Raw genomic sequence first — 18267 nt, 5'->3', positions numbered from 1 at the left:
ACTATCTAGGCCTGACCACTACTGTCTAGGCCTGACCGGTACTGTCTAGGCCTGACCACTACTGTCTAGGCCTGACCGCTATTATCTAGGCCTGACCGGTACTATCTAGGCCTGACCGCTACTGTCTAGGCCTGACCACTACTGTCTAGGCCTGACCCGTACTGTCTAGGCCTGACCGCTATTATCTAGGCCTGACCGGTACTATCTAGGCCTGACCGCTACTGTCTAGGCCTGACCGCTATTATCTAGGCCTGACCGCTACTATCAAATCAAATTTTATTTGTCACATACACATGGTTAGCAGATGTTAATGCGAGTGTGCTTGTGCTTCTAGTTCTGACCATGCAGTAATATCTAACAAGTAATCTAACAATTTCACAACAACTACCTTATACACACAAGTGTAAAAGAGTGAATAAGAATATGTACATAAAGATATATGAATGAGCGAAGGCCGAACGGCATAGGCAAGATGCAGTAGATGGTATAGAGTACAGTATATACATATGAGATGAGTAATGTAGGGTATGTAAACATTATATAAAGTGGCATTGTTTAAAGTGGCTAGTGACACATTTATTACATCAATTTTCATTATTGAAATGTCTAGAGATGAGTCAGTATGTTGGCAGCAGCCACTCAATGTTAGGGATGGCTGTTTAACAGTCTGATGGCCTTGAGATAGAAGCTGTTTTTCAGTCTCTCGGTCCCAGCTTTGATGCACCTGTTCTGACCTCTCCTTCTGGACGATAGCGGGGTGAACAGGCAGTGGCTCGGGTGGTTGTTGTCCTTCATGGTCTTTTTGGCCTTCCTGTGACATCGAGTGCTGTAGGTGTCCTGGAGGGCAGGTAGTTTGCCCCCGGTGATGCGTTGTGCAGACCTCACTACCCTCTGGAGAGCCTTGCGGTTGTGGGTGGAGCAGTTGCCATATCAGACGGTGATACAGCCCGACAGGATGCTCTCGATTGTGCATCTGTGAAAGTTTGTGAGTGTTTTTGTTGACAAGCTGGATTTCTTCAGCCTCCTGACGTTGAAGAGGCGCTGCTGCACCTTCTTCACCACGCTGTCTGTGTGGGTGGACCATTTCAGTTACTCCTTGATGTGTACGCCGAGGAACTTAAAACTTTCCACCTTCTCCACTACTGTTCCGTCGATGTGGATAGGGGGATGCTCCCTCTGCTGTTTCCTGAAGTCCACGATCATCTCCTGTGTTTTGTTGACATTGAGTGTGAGGTTATTTTCCTGACACCACACTCCGAGGGCCCTCACCTCCTCCCTGTAGGCCGTCTCGCCGTTGTTGGTAATCAAGCCTACCACTGTAGTGTCGTCTAGGCCTGACCTCTACTGTCTAGGCCTGACGTCTACTGTCTAGGCCTGACCGCTACTGTCTAGGCTTGACCTCTACTGTCTAGGCCTGACCTCTACTGTCTAGGCTTGACCTCTACTGTCTAGGCTTGAGCTCTACTGTCTAGGCCTGACCTCTACTGTCTTGGCCTGACCACTACTGTCTTGGCCTGACCACTACTATCTAGGCTTGACCTCTACTGTCTAGGCTTGACCTCTACTGTCTAGGCCTGACCTCTACTGTCTAGACCTGACTGCTACTGTTTAGGCTTGACCGGTACTATCTAGGCCTGACCTCTACTGTCTAGGCCTGACCTCTACTGTTTAGGCCTGACCTCTACTGTCTAGGCCTGACTGCTACTGTTTAGGCTTGACCGGTACTATCTAGGCCTGACCTCTACTGTCTAGACCTGACTGCTACTGTTTAGGCTTGACCGGTACTATCTAGGCCTGACCTCTTCTGTTTAAGCCTGACCTCTACTGTCTAGACCTGACTACTACTGTTTAGGCTTGACCGGTACTATCTAGGCCTGACCTCTACTGTCTAGACCTGACTGCTACTGTTTAGGCTTGACCGGTACTATCTAGGCCTGACCTCTAGTGTCTAGGCCTGACCTCTACTGTTTAGGCTTGACCGGTACTATCTAGGCCTGACCGGTACTGTCTAGGCCTGACCGGTACTATCTAGGCCTGACCGGTACTGTCTAGGCCTGACCGGTACTGTCTAGGCCTGACCGGTACTGTCTAGGCCTGACCGGTACTGTCTAGGCCTGACCGCTACTGTCTAGGCCTGACCACTACTGTCTAGGCCTGACCGGTACTGTCTAGGCCTGACCGGTACTATCTAGGCCTGACCGCTATTATCTAGGCCTGACCGGTACTATCTAGGCCTGACCGCTACTGTCTAGGCCTGACCGGTACTATCTAGGCCTGACCGGTACTGTCTAGGCCTGACCGGTACTATCTAGGCCTGACCGCTATTATCTAGGCCTGACCGGTACTATCTAGGCCTGACCGGTACTGTCTAGGCCTGACCGGTACTGTCTAGGCCTGACCGGTACTGTCTAGGCCTGACCGCTACTGTCTATTTCTGACCGCAAAATGTACAATCTTTGTCCCCATGTGCAGTTGTAAACCGTAGTCTGGCTTTTTTATGGCTGTTTTGGAGCAGTGGCGTCTTCCTTGCTGAGCGGCCTTTCAGGTTGTGTCGATATAGGACTCGTTTTACTGTGGATATAGATACTTTTGTACCTGTTTCCTCCAGCATCTTCACAAGGTCCTTTGCTGTTGTTCTGGGATATATTTGCATTTTCGCACCAAAGTACGTTAGTCTCTAGGAGACAGAACACGTCTCCTTCCTGAGCGGTATGACGGCTGCGTGGTCCCATGGTGTTTATACTTGCATACTATTGTTTGTACAGATGAACGTGGTGCCTTCAGGTGTTTGGAAATTGCTCCCAAGGATGAACCAGACTTGTGGAAGTCTACAGTTTTTTTTCCTGAGGTCTTGGCTGATTTCTTTAATTTTCCCATGATGTTAAGGAAAGAGGCACTGAGTTTGAAGGTAGGCCTTGAAATACATCCACAGCTACAGAGTTTTCCAAGCTGTTTAAAGGCACAGTCAACTTAATGTATGTAAACTTCTGACCCATTGGAATTGTGATACAGTGAATTATAAGTGAAATAATCTGTCTGTAAACAATTGTTGGAAAAATGACTTGTGTCATGCACAAAGTAGATGTCCTAACCAACCTGCCAAAACCATAGTTTGTTAACAAGAAATTTGTGGAGTGGTTGAAAGACTAGTTTAATGACTCCAACCTAAGTGTATGTAAACTTCCAACTTCAACTGTATGTCCATCTGTCTGATGTGTAGTTGTGCAGTTCTCACAGATGTGTGTAAATGTAGAGGGTAGTGGTAGTGTGTGCGCGTGTGTGCGAGTGAGTGAGTGAGTGAGTGAGTGAGTGAGTGAGTGAGTGAGTGAGTGAGTGAGTGAGGTGTGTGTGTGTGTGTGTGAGTGAGCGAGAGAGAGAGAGAGAGAACTGCTCTGGATGTGAGTGAGCTCAATTTCTCCTCTGTATCCTTGGGCAGCAGTGTATGTAAATCATGAATTAGTCATTTGTGCACTTAAGCATAAAAACTGCAGCTGCAAATGCAGTGTATGCTAATATCACACACACTGCAGAAGGATTACAATAACTGAACACTGACAAAGGAAAAGGTGCATTGAAAATACACTACTGTGTGTGTGTGTGTGTGTGTGTGTGTGTGTGTGTGTGTGTGTGTGTGTGTGTGTGGTGTGTACGTGCATGTAACCAACTTGATCTCACTACATCAACATTGTCAAAACCAGAGAAATGTTATTCTCTGATTCACAAATCAACTGACATTTACATGCAATCAAGTTTAGCAACCTCCTAGCAAAAAATGTATCTTATTGCTCTTGCTGCACTTCCCCTGTGTCAGGGCAGTGTCACCAGATGCAAAGATCAAAGGAAAAGGGACCACAAAAGAATGATCAACTGTTATGCCTCTTAAAACTGTTCGGAGATATTCCAAGTACTACAAGCTTCAAATGTGTTATATTTAACAGTGTCTGCACGGAAGAAAAATAACCTAAAATAACATTGATCTGCACTTAGAATTCTAACAATCCCTCCATTTCCTTGGAGATGCTACCAGAGGAGGTCTCTGCATGGGAAGACAGATGGTGAAATGTATGGATTCATAGCCATGGGGGTAAAACACCTTTAATAACCCCCTGATGTGTCTAACCCCCCGCCCCCCATACCTACACCTCCCTCTTCCACTGGCCCTAGGACAGTGCTGACACCAGACCAGCTAGGGGTCAACCAATCAAATTTCACGAGGCGTAGACACAGAGTGAAGAGTTGAAGAGATGTAGGGGAAAGGGGGAGGGAGGAGAGAGGTAGAGGAGAGGATTTGATGAGGGTGAAAGAGAGTAGAGGGATGGGTGATGGGGTGAGGGAGGAATAGAGTAATGGGAGACGTTGTGAGGAGAGCGATGAGAGAGGGTGACGGACAGGAAGGGAGAGAGTTGAGGATTTGATGATGGAGGTATGGAGACAGGGAGGATGAGAATGGGTGATTGGTGAAAGGTTGAGTGGAGGTAGGAAAGGATGGGTTATGGGAGGAAGAGAAGAGAGGATTGATTCAAAAGGAGTTGAAGAAAGGAGATAAGAGATGAACAGAAAATGAGGTGAGCGGGAGAGATAAGCTGCTTTCCTATGCAAGGTATAATTCTCTTTCTGCAGGTGTGTGTGTGTGTGTGTGTGTGTGTGTGTGTGTGTGTGTGTGTGTGTGTGTGTGTGTGTGTGTGTGTGTGTGTGTGTGTGTGTGTGTGTGTGTGTGTAATAGCCTGTCCAGGCTATGTAGATTGATAGATAGGGTGGTGTATGACACCTGCTCTAAGCAGGGTTGACCTCTATTGGAGAGGTGACCCACCGGTGACAACACTAATCCACTACTTGTTTATCAACCGTGTGTGTGTATTTATGCATCGCACAGATGCATGCCCAGGGATGACTTTAAATCATTACCCCCAGCTTCCCCCACCAACCCTACCCCCCATACAACCTGAACCCCCCCACCACCCCCCCCCACACACACACATACTGAAAATAATAAAAAGCCCTAGAACTGATGGCAGCCGATGAAACAGAAAATTAGGTCACTGTGTTTCCATGACAACCTCTAACATAATGTTTTTCATTGGTTCACTCGTTCTGTTGTTCTGTGGCACACATGGGCCCAGTAGAGATCAGAGATTGTTTGCTTGTGTGACCTGCAGTGCCAAAAACAGGCCCAGTACAGATCAGAGACACATAGTGACAGCATCAAACAAGTACAGACTGAGGATCAGTCAGTCTACATGGCTTCCTACAGATCACTGACATCACCACCACATGACTGTCTGCTGGTTCTCTCTTTTGCCTGGCACTTGGTTCCCTAAAATAATTCTAAATCAAATGCTGGTTTGAAAGGAAGAACAAACCAGCAGACACCAAGGCCCCCTAGGACCAGAGATGTCTGTCCCTGCCCCTGCCCCAGACCCTAAAACATAATAACAAATTAGATCATAGATGACTGCCCCCACCTGCCAATCCCCCCTGGTCTGTCTGAGAGCAGTAGTGACAGCTGGGAGACGGAGTATCCTGGCTCTGCCTTCAATATGGCCGCCTGTCATTTGCTCTCTGTCCGCTCTAGCCTTTACCTGCTGCCAGTGTGTGTGTGTGTGTTTGTCGAGGGAGTCCACCTCTCACCTCTCTTGTAAGGCCAGACCTCTCTAGATATGCCTTTCTCTCCTAATTATATTCAAGCAGGCAGCGAGGCAGCTCTATGGGGTCCTGGCCTGACCACCTCCCTCTCTACTCTTCCTTCACCTTGTTTTCTCTCTCTGTTCTCTTCCTTCTGTTCTTTTAACCTGAACCATCCTGACTGCTGTCTGCCCTCTAATGAACCAGTTGGAGGGATGGAGGAAGGGAGGGAGGGGGATGAGGAGAGGGATGTAGAGAGGGAGGAGGATGGGAGTGAGAAAAGAGGAGGTGAGAGGGAGAGAGTAGGGGGGTGCAATAAACATGATGCTTGAGGCCAGCCTGCTATATGGGCTGCCTAGGAGAGTCATTTTGACTGCTGGAGGCTGTGTGTGTGTGTGCCTGTGTGTGTGCCTGTGTGTGTGCCTGTGTGTGTGTGTGTGTGTGTGTGTGTGTGTGTGTGTGTGTGTGTGTGTGTGTGTGTGTGTGTGTGTGTGTGTGTGTGTGTGTGTGTGTGTGTGTGTGTGTGTGTGTGTGTGTGTACGTGCATGAGTGTATGTGAGTGTATCCATGCTTGCGTGCGTCTTCCAGCCCTTGGTCGTTCCTATAATGGCTCAATCTGTTAGTATAAACACAGACAGCTGGACACCAGATACACATACAGTACATGTTCACACACACACACACACACACACACACACACACACACACACGTTCTCTAGAGTAAGGACTCTCTGAAGCTGTTGAGTTTTGTACTATTCTACTGACCTACATGCATACATTACACACTACAGATGATACCACAAGGGACAGAGATGGTGTGTGTGTGTGTGTGTGCGTGTTTGTGTGCGTGTGTGTTTGTGTGTGACATTCTGATCTCTGCATAGCTATATAACTAGACAAAGAGACATTCAAGTACAGTCCAGTGATGCTTGTTTTATTCAAATGTTATGCTTGACTGACCATCATTACTACCATGGTTATTGAATGTACAAAAGAGAGAGAGATAGAGTGAGATAGAAGGAGGGAGAGAGAAAGGGAGAGAGAAAAATAATCAAGGTGTCACGTCCTGACCAGTGTAGAGTATATTTGGTTATTGTAGTTTGGTCAGGACGTGGCAGAGGGGAGTTGATGTATGTATTATGGGGTTTGTCACTGGTCTATGTCTGTGTTTCTATGTCTAGTTGATTGGGGTTGGACTCTCAATTGAAGGCAGGTGTGTTGAGTTGCCTTTGATTGGGAGTCCTATATAGTAGGGTGTGTTTGTCTTTGTTTTTTGTGGGTAGTTGTTTGAGAGCACTGCTTTTTGTTGAGCCTGCTTTCACTGTTTCATGTCGCTAGTTTGTTTATTGTTTTCTTCCGTGGTGTTCGCATTATTTTATAAATAAATATGTGGAGCACGAAACCCGCTGCGCATTGGTCCCTTTCTCTCTACGACGACAAGTGTGACACAAGGAAACAGAAATCAGAGATTGGGGGACATGGAGATTGATAGACAAAGCGAGAGAAAGAAAAAGGAGAGAGATAACAGTGACACTGGTAATTGCGGTCTCAGAAAGAGTTGAGCTCTATAGGCTCGAACACACCAATAGTGTTTGCCTGTCAAGACTACTTGCGAACCGAGTGCAAATCAATTTTACATGTCTGCAGTCAGACGTCAACAGCGCGCTGAACGATCGGTAGAAGAACGGGAGATCCATTCAGTGCAATGTGTGCGACCCTTCAGGCTTGGGAATGGCTATACTGTCTCTACTCTCTCTACCAACCCCAACTCCCACCAGTCTCTTTAACACTGTTTAGTGTTTAAAGTAACATATATCGAGTTGAAGTGTACCAATCAGAAATGGAAAGACTCTCTTTCTATGTGTTCATATGTGAGTAACCTGACACAAACCCATGTAAATGTACAGTATACTGTGTGAAACACTGACCTTCTATTAGCAGACAACTGTCATTATGTCTGGCACTCTAGTCAATGAAATCCATGGAACTCCCCTTGGCTGTTTGGTTTGGCTTGGCATGGCTGGGATTGATATGGAGATGGCACCGATACATTAGGGCTGGATGGAGGGGGTGGCACACACAAAGACAGACGGCTACGGTTGACTGTGTGCCAAGTCTCTCTGGCCAATGTTATCCCCCAAACCACTCCTAGCACTCCTCGCCACCCAATAACTCTCCACTTGGCTCAGACCACAGAGAGATCTGGAAAAACCTATTACAGAGATCAGATGGACTGCCAAAACAGAAAGAGTGAGTGAGAGAGAGAATGAGAGAAAGGGAGAGAGCGGGCAGAGAGAGAGAGAGACAGTCTGGAACCATTGATGTAGGTGGATTGATGGAGGAGAGTAAAGGGGAATGAGATGAGAGGAGAGGGGGACGAGTGTTGCAGTGTGTGAAAACCCTGATTGGACAAACCCCTTCAAAATTGGTTGGTAACTCACTGGTCGTGAATTCAGGGGTGAACATGCTGAGTGGAGAGGATTAGATCAGACTCACTCTGCCACACACACGCACGCACGCACACACACACACACAGATATGCGTACATGGGGTTGGAACTCACTGTGCTCACTGTGTTCATTTTATAGTCTAAGAAGTCCATGAAAATAATAGTTGTCCTCACTTGATACTCTGAGGTTTTAAAACAAGAGATAACTTGCTGCAACCAGCTTGACTTTGTTACACACTCAACAGTTTAGAGTCAACAGCTTGGATTTACACCTTTACAACTCAGTGTGGCTGGGGAACACTGTTAACAGATTGGAGAGTAGAGGGGTGGTGGGGGGGAGGAGGCACGGGGGAGAGAGGGGTGATTGGAGGGAGAGAAGGCTGTAGAGATGTGAAGGGAAGGGGAATTCTGTCTAAATTACCAACTCTCCTCTCCCAGGAGATATTAGAACTACACAGTCCTTCAGCCCACTGTAGAACTGAGATTATATGTGTGTGTGTGTGTGTGTGCGTGTGCGTATGTGTGTGTGTGTGAGAGAGAGAGAGAGAGAGAGAGAGAGAGAGAGAGAGAGAGAGAGAGAGAGAGAGAGAGAGAGAGAGAGAGAGAGAGAGAGAGAGAGAGAGAGAGAGAGAGATGATTATTCAGTGCATATCTTACTGAACAATGGACATTAATCACCACTACACTGTAACAGACAAACAGAGACCAACATTTCTCCTCCCATCCCTGATGATAATAGTAGAATGCTATTTTATCTGGTCATAGCCGCAGCAGCAACACATTGGTCAAACATATACATATTTATTACAGCAGCACTGCCCTTCCCCATCTCTATTGTATACTATGATGTTTACTCACACCACACTCATACATACACAGGGTACCTACAAATGTTATGCTCAGCCAGGTCACCTGTGACACAAGTCAGTATTCGACATCCATCCATCTCTGAGGACATCAGGAGATGAAGTGGAAGCTGGGCACTAGGGCAACAGTGAGTGCTGTTACCTTCAAGTAGGTTTCAGTTTTGCTAGGACATTGTGGATGGTGAATTGGTGTAAGCATCTGCCTCTGATTCTAAAAGTTGCAAGTTCAAATCTAGCAATCCAAAGTTGTATTGGAGATTTGTGTTTTAAGCCTATCCCAAACCTTAACCCTTCAAAATTAAAAGTTTTATGTATATATTTTTTACCCCCTTTTTCTCCCCATATCCAATAGGTAGTTATGATCTTGTCTCATCGCTGAAACTCCCCTACGGACTAGGGAGAGGCAAAGGTTGAGAGCCATGTGTCCTCTGAAACACGACTCTGCCAAGCCGCACTGCTTCTTGACACACCGTTTGCACCAATGTGTCAGAGGAAACACCATCCAACTGACGACCGGGGTCAGCTTGCAGGTGCCCGGCCCGCCACAATGAGACAAGGAAATCCCGGCTGGCCAAACCCTCCCCTAACCCGGACAATGCTGGGACAATTCTACACCGCCCCATGGATCTCCCGGTCATGTGACACAGCCTGGGATCGAACCCAAGGCTGTAGTGACACCTCAGCACTGCAATGCAGTGCCTTAGACCGTTTTTTAGAAACATGGATGAATGTCTAATTCTGACAGGAGACTGTGAGACCTGGTAGGTTATGCTATATGCAAAGCATATTGGTTCACTGATAATAAAACACATACACACCCTCTATCTTTATTATAATCTCTCTCCCTCTCTCTCTTTGTATGGAACAAATGGAACAGTAGAGAGACTCTGAATGGAACAAATGGAACAGTAGAGAGACTCTGAATGGAACAAATGGAACAGTAGAGAGACTCTGTATGGAACAAATGGAACAGTAGAGAGACTCTGTATGGAACAAATGGAACAGTAGGGCGATAGGAACTGCTATGATTGAAACACACACACACACACACACACACACACACACACACACACACACACACACACACACACACACACACACACACACACACACACACACACACACAGCATGTAAACCTGAATTCTCACAGCAGTATGACTCCTCTCTTCAACATTCTGCCCATCGCCCCTAGCAACGGCGGCAACCATTAACTTTCCCTCTGACTTCTATCATCACCACGGTGATAGCAGCATGAGAACCCAAATTGTTAAGGCAACCAAACCCTGTAAACAAATTTTCCAAGTTCATTATCACCATAGTGGTGCGGAGTGGTGCCCGGAAAACAATCTCTCCCTCAACTTCAACAAAATGAAGGAGTTGATTGTGGACTTTAGGAGACAGCAGAGAGAGCACGCCCACATCCACATCGACGGGGTCGCAGTGAAGAGGGGGAAAACATTCAACCTGAAGTGGTCCATTAACACAGACGGTGTGGTGAAAGCGCAACCTCAGGAGGCTGAAGAAATTCGGCTTGGCCCCTAACACCCTCAAAAACGTCTGCAGATGCACCATCGAGAGCATCCTGTTGGACTATATCACTGCCTGGCACAGCAATTGCATCGTGCACAACCGCAGGACTCTCCAGAGGGTGGTGTGGTCCGGCCAATGCATCACCGGGGGCACACTGCCTGCCCTCTTGGGTATCTACAGCACACAGTGTCACAGGAAGGCCAAGAAGATCATCAAGGACCTCAGCCACCAGAGCCACAGCATGTTCACCTCGCTACCATCTAGAAGGCAGAGACAGTACAGGTGCATCAAAGCTGGGACAGAGAGACTGAAAAACAGTTTCTATCTCCACGTCATCAGACTGTTAAATAGTTATAGCCTCCTACCACCTGGTACTCTACCCTGTCCCTTAGAGACTGCTGCCCTATGTATATAGACATTGAACACTGGTCACTTTAATCACATTTACATTTTTACTCACTGTTCTTGCCACAATATGGACTTGGTCTTTTACCAAATAGGACTATCTTCTGTATACCACCCCTACCTTGTCACAACACAACTGATTGGTTCAAACGCATTAAGAAGGAAAGAAATTCCACAAATTAACTTTGAACAAGTCCCAGTTGTTAATTGAAATTCATTCCAGGTGACTACCTCATGAAGCTGGTTGAGAGAATGCCAAGGGTGTACAAAGCTGTCATCAAGGCAAACGGTGGCTACTTTGAAGAATTTCAAATATAAAATATATTTTGATTTGTTTAAGACTTTTTTGGTTACTACATTATTCCATATGTGTTATTTCATAGTTTTGATGTACTCACTACTATTCTACAATGTAGAACATAGTAAAAATAAAGAAAAACCCTTGAATGAGTAGGTGTGTCCAAACCTTTGACTGGTACTGTACATATAGAGTGGGTAAAAATATATATACTTTATACAGTATAAATATTGTGATTCCTGACTTTTATTTTTGGGATTTGTCTGTCTTGGTAGGTATTACTGCACTATTGGAGATAGAAACATAAGCATTTCGCTGCACCTGCGATAGCATCTGCAAATCTGTGTACTCGACCAATAACATCTGATTTGCTTTGATTTAGTAACATAAGCCCGGGTAACTAACAAACATATACGCACACACACGCACACACACACACACACACACACACACACACACACACACACACACACACACACACACACACACACACACACACACACACACACACACACACACACACACACACACACACACCTACCCTGGTCCTCATGGGAGAGAGCAGTCCTTCCATGTCAGATCCTGGTAGTGATCCAGTCAGTCAGTGTATTATATTCCAGATGAATAGATCCTGTTAGGAACGTTGTTAGGGATGATGTCTCATCCTCATCAATCCCAGTATTTCCACTACAACGCTCCCGATTCGTCCCGAGACCAGAGGAGACTGAGAGAAGAGTGTGAGTCCTCTCTCGCTGGTGTGCGCGCGCACACAGACACAGAGGGGCGCATAGGAGGAAAGGACAAACTCTGTGTGTCGCTCTTCACAGCAGCTTCTGTGTGCAGTGACGGTGTAAGATCTCTCTCTCTCTATGTCTCTCTGTCTTTCTGTCTTTCTCTCTCTCACCCCTCCCTCCCTCTCTCACTCTCTCTCTCACTGTTCTCTTGCCCTTTTCCCTCCTAAAAATGTCTATCTCCCTATTGCTACCCTTGCCTCCCTCATTCTCTCCCGCTCTGACCCTTGGCTGGGGTCATGGTGTGTGTGTGTGATTGAGTGTGTGTGTGTAATGTTCAAGGGGTGTCTTCTCCTGGGCTTGATTGTTCCACCAGACAATAGAAGCTCCTAAATGCCTAGCAACCTGATCTACCTCTATTCTCTTACAATATTGGGGATGATTCACACACACGCACGCGCACACACACGCGCATATACCCTAGGGATGCACCAACATGAAGTGCATCCTTACATTATAGGGGCATTCCATTCAGGAGTGTTGCTGGGAATTCCACAAAACTAGCAATCTCACAGATCAAAATGCCACCTACCTACTGAATTTAAAAATATGTATTTTTAATCCTTGCCTTCCAACCATACGTGACACACACACAAATTTGCCACCAGCGCCTCCCTTTATTTTAAAAGTTTTTGGGGGTTCAGCCAAGCTTGACAGCTAGCTTACTAGCTTTAGTTATGCTAATGTCTATGGGAAAAGATAGTGGATTCCTAATTTTATAGCCGGCTATTTACCAGCAATGTACAGTCATCTACATGCCACAGCTAACAACAATAAAGCAAAACGGCCTACGTATATCTTGAGCATAAATATCTAGCCTCCCCAAAATTGCCCTCGCTAGAAGCCTGTGTTTCATACATAAAGAAGTGGATGGCTGCAAACTTTCTACTTTTAAACTCGGACAAAACAGAGATGCTTGTTCTAGGTCCCAAGAAACAAAGAGATCTTCTGTTGAATCTGACAATTAATCTGGATGGTTGTACAGTCGTCTTAAATAAAACTGTAAAGGACCTCGGCGTTACTCTGATCTCTCTTTTGAAGAACATATCAAGACTGTTTCAAGGACAGCTTTTTTCCATCTACGTAACATTGCAAAAATCATAAACTTTCTGTCCAAAAATGACGCAGAAAAATTAATCCATGCTTTTGTTACTTCTAGGCTGGACTACAACAATGCTCTACTTTCCGGCTACCCGGATAAAGCACTAAACAAACTTCAGTTAGTGCTAAATACGGCTGCTAGAATCCTGACGAGAACCCCAAAATTTGATCATATTACTCCAGTGCTAGCCTCCCTACACTGGCTTCCTGTTAAGGCAAGGGCTGATTTCAAGGTTTTACTGCTAACCTACAAAGCATTACATGGGCTTGCTCCTATCTATCTTTCCGATTTGGTCTTGCCGTACATACCTACACGTACGCTACGGTCACAAGACGCAGGCCTCCTAATTGTCCCTAGAATTTCTAAGCAAACGGCTGGAGGTAGAGCTTTCTCCTATAGAGCTCCATTTTTATGGAATGGTCTGCCTACCAATGTGAGAGACGCAGACTCAGTCTCAACCTTTAAGTCTTTACTGAAGACTTATCTCTTCAGTAGGTCCTATGATTAAGTATAGTCTGGCCCAGGAGTGTGAAGGTGAACGGAAAGGCTGGAGCAACGAACCGCCCTTGCTGTCTCTGTCTTGCCGGTTCCCCTCTTTCCACTGGGATTCTCTACCTCTAACCCTATTACAGGGGCTGAGTCACTGGCTTACTGGTGTTCTTCCATGCCGTCCATGGGAGGGGTGCGTCACTTGAGTGGGTTGAGTCAATGATGTGGTCTTCCTGTCTGGGTTGGCGCCCCCCCTTGGGTTGTGCCATGGCGGAGATCGTTGTGGGCTATACTCGGCCTTGTTTTAGGACGGTAAGTTGGTGGTTGGAGACATCCCTCTAGTGGTGTGGGGGCTGTGCTTTGGCAAAGTGGGTGGGGTTATATCCTGCCTGTTTGGCCTTGTCCGGGGGTATCATCGGATGGGGCCACAGTGTCTTCTGATCCCTCCTGTCTCAGCCTCCAGTATTTATGCTGCAGTAGTTTGTGTCGGGGGGCTAGGGTCAGTCTGTTACATCTGGAGTATTTCTCTTGTCTTATCCGGTGTCCTGTGTGAATTTAAATATGCTCTCTCTAATTCTCTCTTTCTCTCTTTCTGTCTTTCTCTCGGAGGACCTGAACCCTAGGACCATGCCTCAGGACTACCTGGCATGATGACTCCTTGCTGTCCCTAGTCCACCTGGCCGTGCTGCTGCTCCAGTTTCAACTGTTCTGCCTGCGGCTATGGAACCCTGACCTGTTCACCAGACGTGCTTGTTGCACCCTCGACAACTACTATGATTATTATTATTTGACCATGCTGGTCATTTATGAACATTTTAACATCTTGACCATGTTCTGTTATAATATCCACCCTGCACAGCCAGAAGAGGACTGGCCACCCCTCATAGCCTGGTTCCTCTCTAGGTTTCTTCCTAGGTTTTTGGCCTTTCTAGGGAGTTTTTCCTAGGGAGTTTTTCCTAGCCACTGTGCTTCTTTCGCATGCATTGCTTGCTGTTTGGGGTTTTAGGCTGGGTTTCTGTACAGCACTTTGAGATATCAGCTGATGTACGAAGGGCTATATAAATAAATTTGATTTGATTTGATTTGATATACCCCTAGCTATGTAGTGTGTGGCAGAATTGCTAACGGAACCTGGCCATTTGCAAGGTATTATGGAATCAGTCAAAATAAAATACTGTATACCCTTTTAAGTTATACACTGAGGAAATCACTATAACCAGCCAACCAGCCATCCAGCTCTGTCCTGGATATCATGAGTGGGTGCTTAATGGAGTATGTGTATGTGAGTGTGTGTGTGTTTGAGTATGTGTGTCCGTGCATGTGCGTGTCTGTAGAATGGACCAACAGGGTGAAGCCTCACCTCTGCTCTCCGAGCGGCATCTCAGCGTTACCATAGCAACAGCATTCGTCACCGACGAGAGAGAGAGAACAACTGAGACCATTTGAAGAGAAAACCTCTGAATCAGGGACCATAGTACTGAACAACATCCTAACTGCCACTACTATCTTATTTATTTCAAGAGTCAAAGATAGGATCAGTCCTAATGTGCCGTTACAGAAGCAAATCCTAATGTTAGGGCACTATTTAGGACCTGTAATCTGCTAACCTCAATAGTGTGCTCACCCTCTAACCACACTACTGCTGTTCAATACCTGTACCAGCTCCAACACTACAGTGATGAGATCATGAGAGACAGTCCCGTTGTAGTGGAGAGTATAAGAAGATGAATTTGCAGGATGTCTTTGGCCTGTATTCTCTCTGACCTAGTTACACTTACAGCACTAGGAATTCAATTAAACCCTCTGGAATTACCATAGAGGATCCTCTCATTAACACACGTACCCACCCACACACACACCAAAAGGAATTAGCACAGAGGTATAGCCATTAGTATCACACTGTGCCATTTAACTCAAGGTTAAAGTATATCCTTACTATAGCCTAGATATAAATTAATAACACATTGTGATCTGAAATTAACCTGAAATGAATGACCTACACCCTGTCATTCATGACTGTATGGATTTAACATTATGTCACTAACTGATATGGAAGAGACATATGATATTAGTGCTAATGTAGAGGTATACCAGGTTTCCATGAGTGGGATGAAGTAATGTCTGTCTGTCTCTGTGTGTCTCTCTCTCTCTCTGTGTGTGTGTGTGTGTGTGTGTGTGTGTGTGTGTGTGTGTGTGTGTGTGTGTGTGTGTGTGTGTGTGTGTGTGTGTGTGTGTGTGTGTGTGTGTGTGTGTGTGGTATGTGCATGTGGGAGTGTCTGTATCTCTACCCCTACAATTACCACTGGTGGCTGCGGGACCAGTAATTGATTCGTGCCGACAACCAGGCAATTTACTGCGACGCTGATACACCATCGATTTACCACTGTGACTGGATGACACAGACATCCCTGCACAACAACGCACAGAGACGATCAATTCTCAACTTCACCAATACCAGTTAGAAGAATATATCTAAAATATATCTTAAATATAACTCCAAAATGAAGCCCATCCAAAACTACATTTTTTCAACACATCTCTAAACCTCTTATTTAACAGTACATAACTCAAAAACCCAATTCAACGGCCGTGTAGGACTCATCTAGTTTCTCCAGTCCTCTGGAGGTAAAGCAGGTTTGTATACAGAGGATAAATCCGATATGGAAGGATAATGGAGAAGAGATAATTGACTGAATGTGTTCTCTCTCTATATATATATTCCCTATTTTCCTTATCCCCTGCTCCCACTGCAATTCCCCTATTAATTCTACGAACACTTTCTCTCTCTGTCACCCCCTTTCTCCCACTCTTCCTCGCTCACTTTCTTCTCTTCCTCTCTGTATCTTCTCTCTCTCTCATTGTTTCTTATTTTTCGCCCCATGTCTCAGTCTCCTGCTCTTTAAATCTCCATCTTTCCAATCACAATTTTCTCTAATTCAATTTACATTTCCACCTGACCACCCTCTCAAGGTTCGTTGAGTGGTTGATGCTATCGTCTGTGGACCATCCGTGATGTCCCTGGGTTGACTAATAAGGGTTATGTGTCATACGTCTTGATGTAGTATTCTGTTTGTGCGTTTGCACATGCATGCCTGACACCTACGGAAAGGAATTCAGCTGCTCAGACTTACTTCCAGACTTAACAGTGTCATGACGTTGCCCTGTTGGGTGAGGTTGATGACCCCCCCATAAATACCTTTCCCCGTTTCTCTCCACTCTACAGAATGGACTCTTGGAAAGCCCTTTGTTAGAGAGAGAGTATGGTAACATAAAAAGGTTGGGGAATGGAATAATATTTCCCTTTCTCAACCAGTTGAAAGTGTCCGTTCGCACTTAAAGAATATGATGTCAGATCAATTGTCTGGGACATTATATCTGATGTTAGGAAGACATAAATTGTATCTTGGAAAGTCTCGACATTCTAGTTATCAGATTCACATGGAATTGTTGTGCAATTTAAATGTTTAAATATGAAACTATTTGTGAAAAGATTACATTTAATTTCAGATTCTAAATTAGAGAATTTTTTTCATAAGAAAACTATGCCCACTCAGTGGCCACGCCCAAGTGATCAAACATTGGTTATGAAACACGCCCTTCTCTCCCCCAAGTCAAAAGCCCGTTGACAGAAGTCAAATTTAGTTCCCGACGACGTGAGGACTGGTGTCCATACATTTAAAAGGGCTAATTTCAACTACAACCTAACGAAATTAACATTTAGTTCCCAATGACGTGAGGACTGGTGTCCATACGTTTATTAAAAGGGCTAATTTCAACGTGGAGGTGACGATCACCACGTTGGAATGATGAATTGCGACTAGACCAGCCAGAATACAGCGTGAGCTGATTATGGCAACTTGGTATGAACTTTGAACAATTATTCACTAAAGAAGTGATCCTAGACGTCGAGTTATCAGCTGCAGCTGTAAACGTATGTGGCCTAGGAAGGACAGACAATCTGAGAAGAACGACAGGGTACTTTAACATATCTGCTCTACAACACTACGACCAGAAAGATTCTTGGGTAAACCAGTCTTCCATCTTTGACCCATCTACCAAAGCGCAGCTCAGAATAAATATTGAATCTTGCATTTTACTTTTCCAAATGGGCGGTTACTAGAATGCATAAGATTCTGTATTGACGGTAGCATAGCTTCTCAAGGTCCGATAGACCCAATCCCTTTTTCCCTCACTCTTCCCGCTCTTTCATTCAAACCCAACCCCCTTCCTCATGATTAGTAATCGATGTGTGATCTATCCTGTGTATATATATGTAATTCTGTGTGATTATTTTGGTATTTAATAAATAAATAATTAAGCCAATTTGTGTATTGCTGATTCAACTTATTAGCTAGGTTTCGTGCAGATAACCAAGTACTTACGACAATCAGAATGAGACCGAGCGAGGTGACGATTAATAATTGACTACTATTGATATAAAAGATCTTCAGATCTTTAACCTGTTAGGGCTAGGGGGCAGTATTGACACAGCCGGATAAAAAACGTACCCGATTTAATCTGGTTACTACTCCTGCCCAGTACCTAGAATATGCATATAATTATTGGCTTTGGATAGAAAACACCCTAAAGTTTCTAAAACTGTTTGAATGGTGTCTGTGAGTATAACAAAACCCATATGGCAGGCCAAAACCTGAGAAGATTCCATGCAGGAAGTGGCCTGTCTGAGAAGTAGTGTTTCATCTTGGCTCTTTTTA

At 45.3% G+C, this 18267-nt stretch overlaps 1 protein-coding gene across 1 annotated transcript in view; it reads right to left on the bottom strand.

Moving 5' to 3' along the window:
- Positions 1-11987, bottom strand: part of LOC106573459 (FERM domain-containing protein 4A) — a 150938-nt gene extending 138951 nt beyond the window's left edge. The window contains exon 1 of the mRNA XM_014148529.2: positions 11712-11987. Within this exon, the coding sequence (XP_014004004.1) occupies positions 11712-11744 (33 nt within the window). The 5' untranslated portion in view covers positions 11745-11987. The remainder of the gene's footprint in view (positions 1-11711) is intronic.
- Between the last annotated feature and the right edge of the window lie 6280 nt (positions 11988-18267).

The sequence above is a fragment of the Salmo salar genome, chromosome ssa16 (genome assembly GCF_905237065.1).
Source record: "Salmo salar chromosome ssa16, Ssal_v3.1, whole genome shotgun sequence".
Classification (NCBI taxonomy): Eukaryota; Metazoa; Chordata; class Actinopteri; order Salmoniformes; family Salmonidae; genus Salmo; species Salmo salar.
This window is presented reverse-complemented; position numbering and strand designations above follow the sequence as displayed.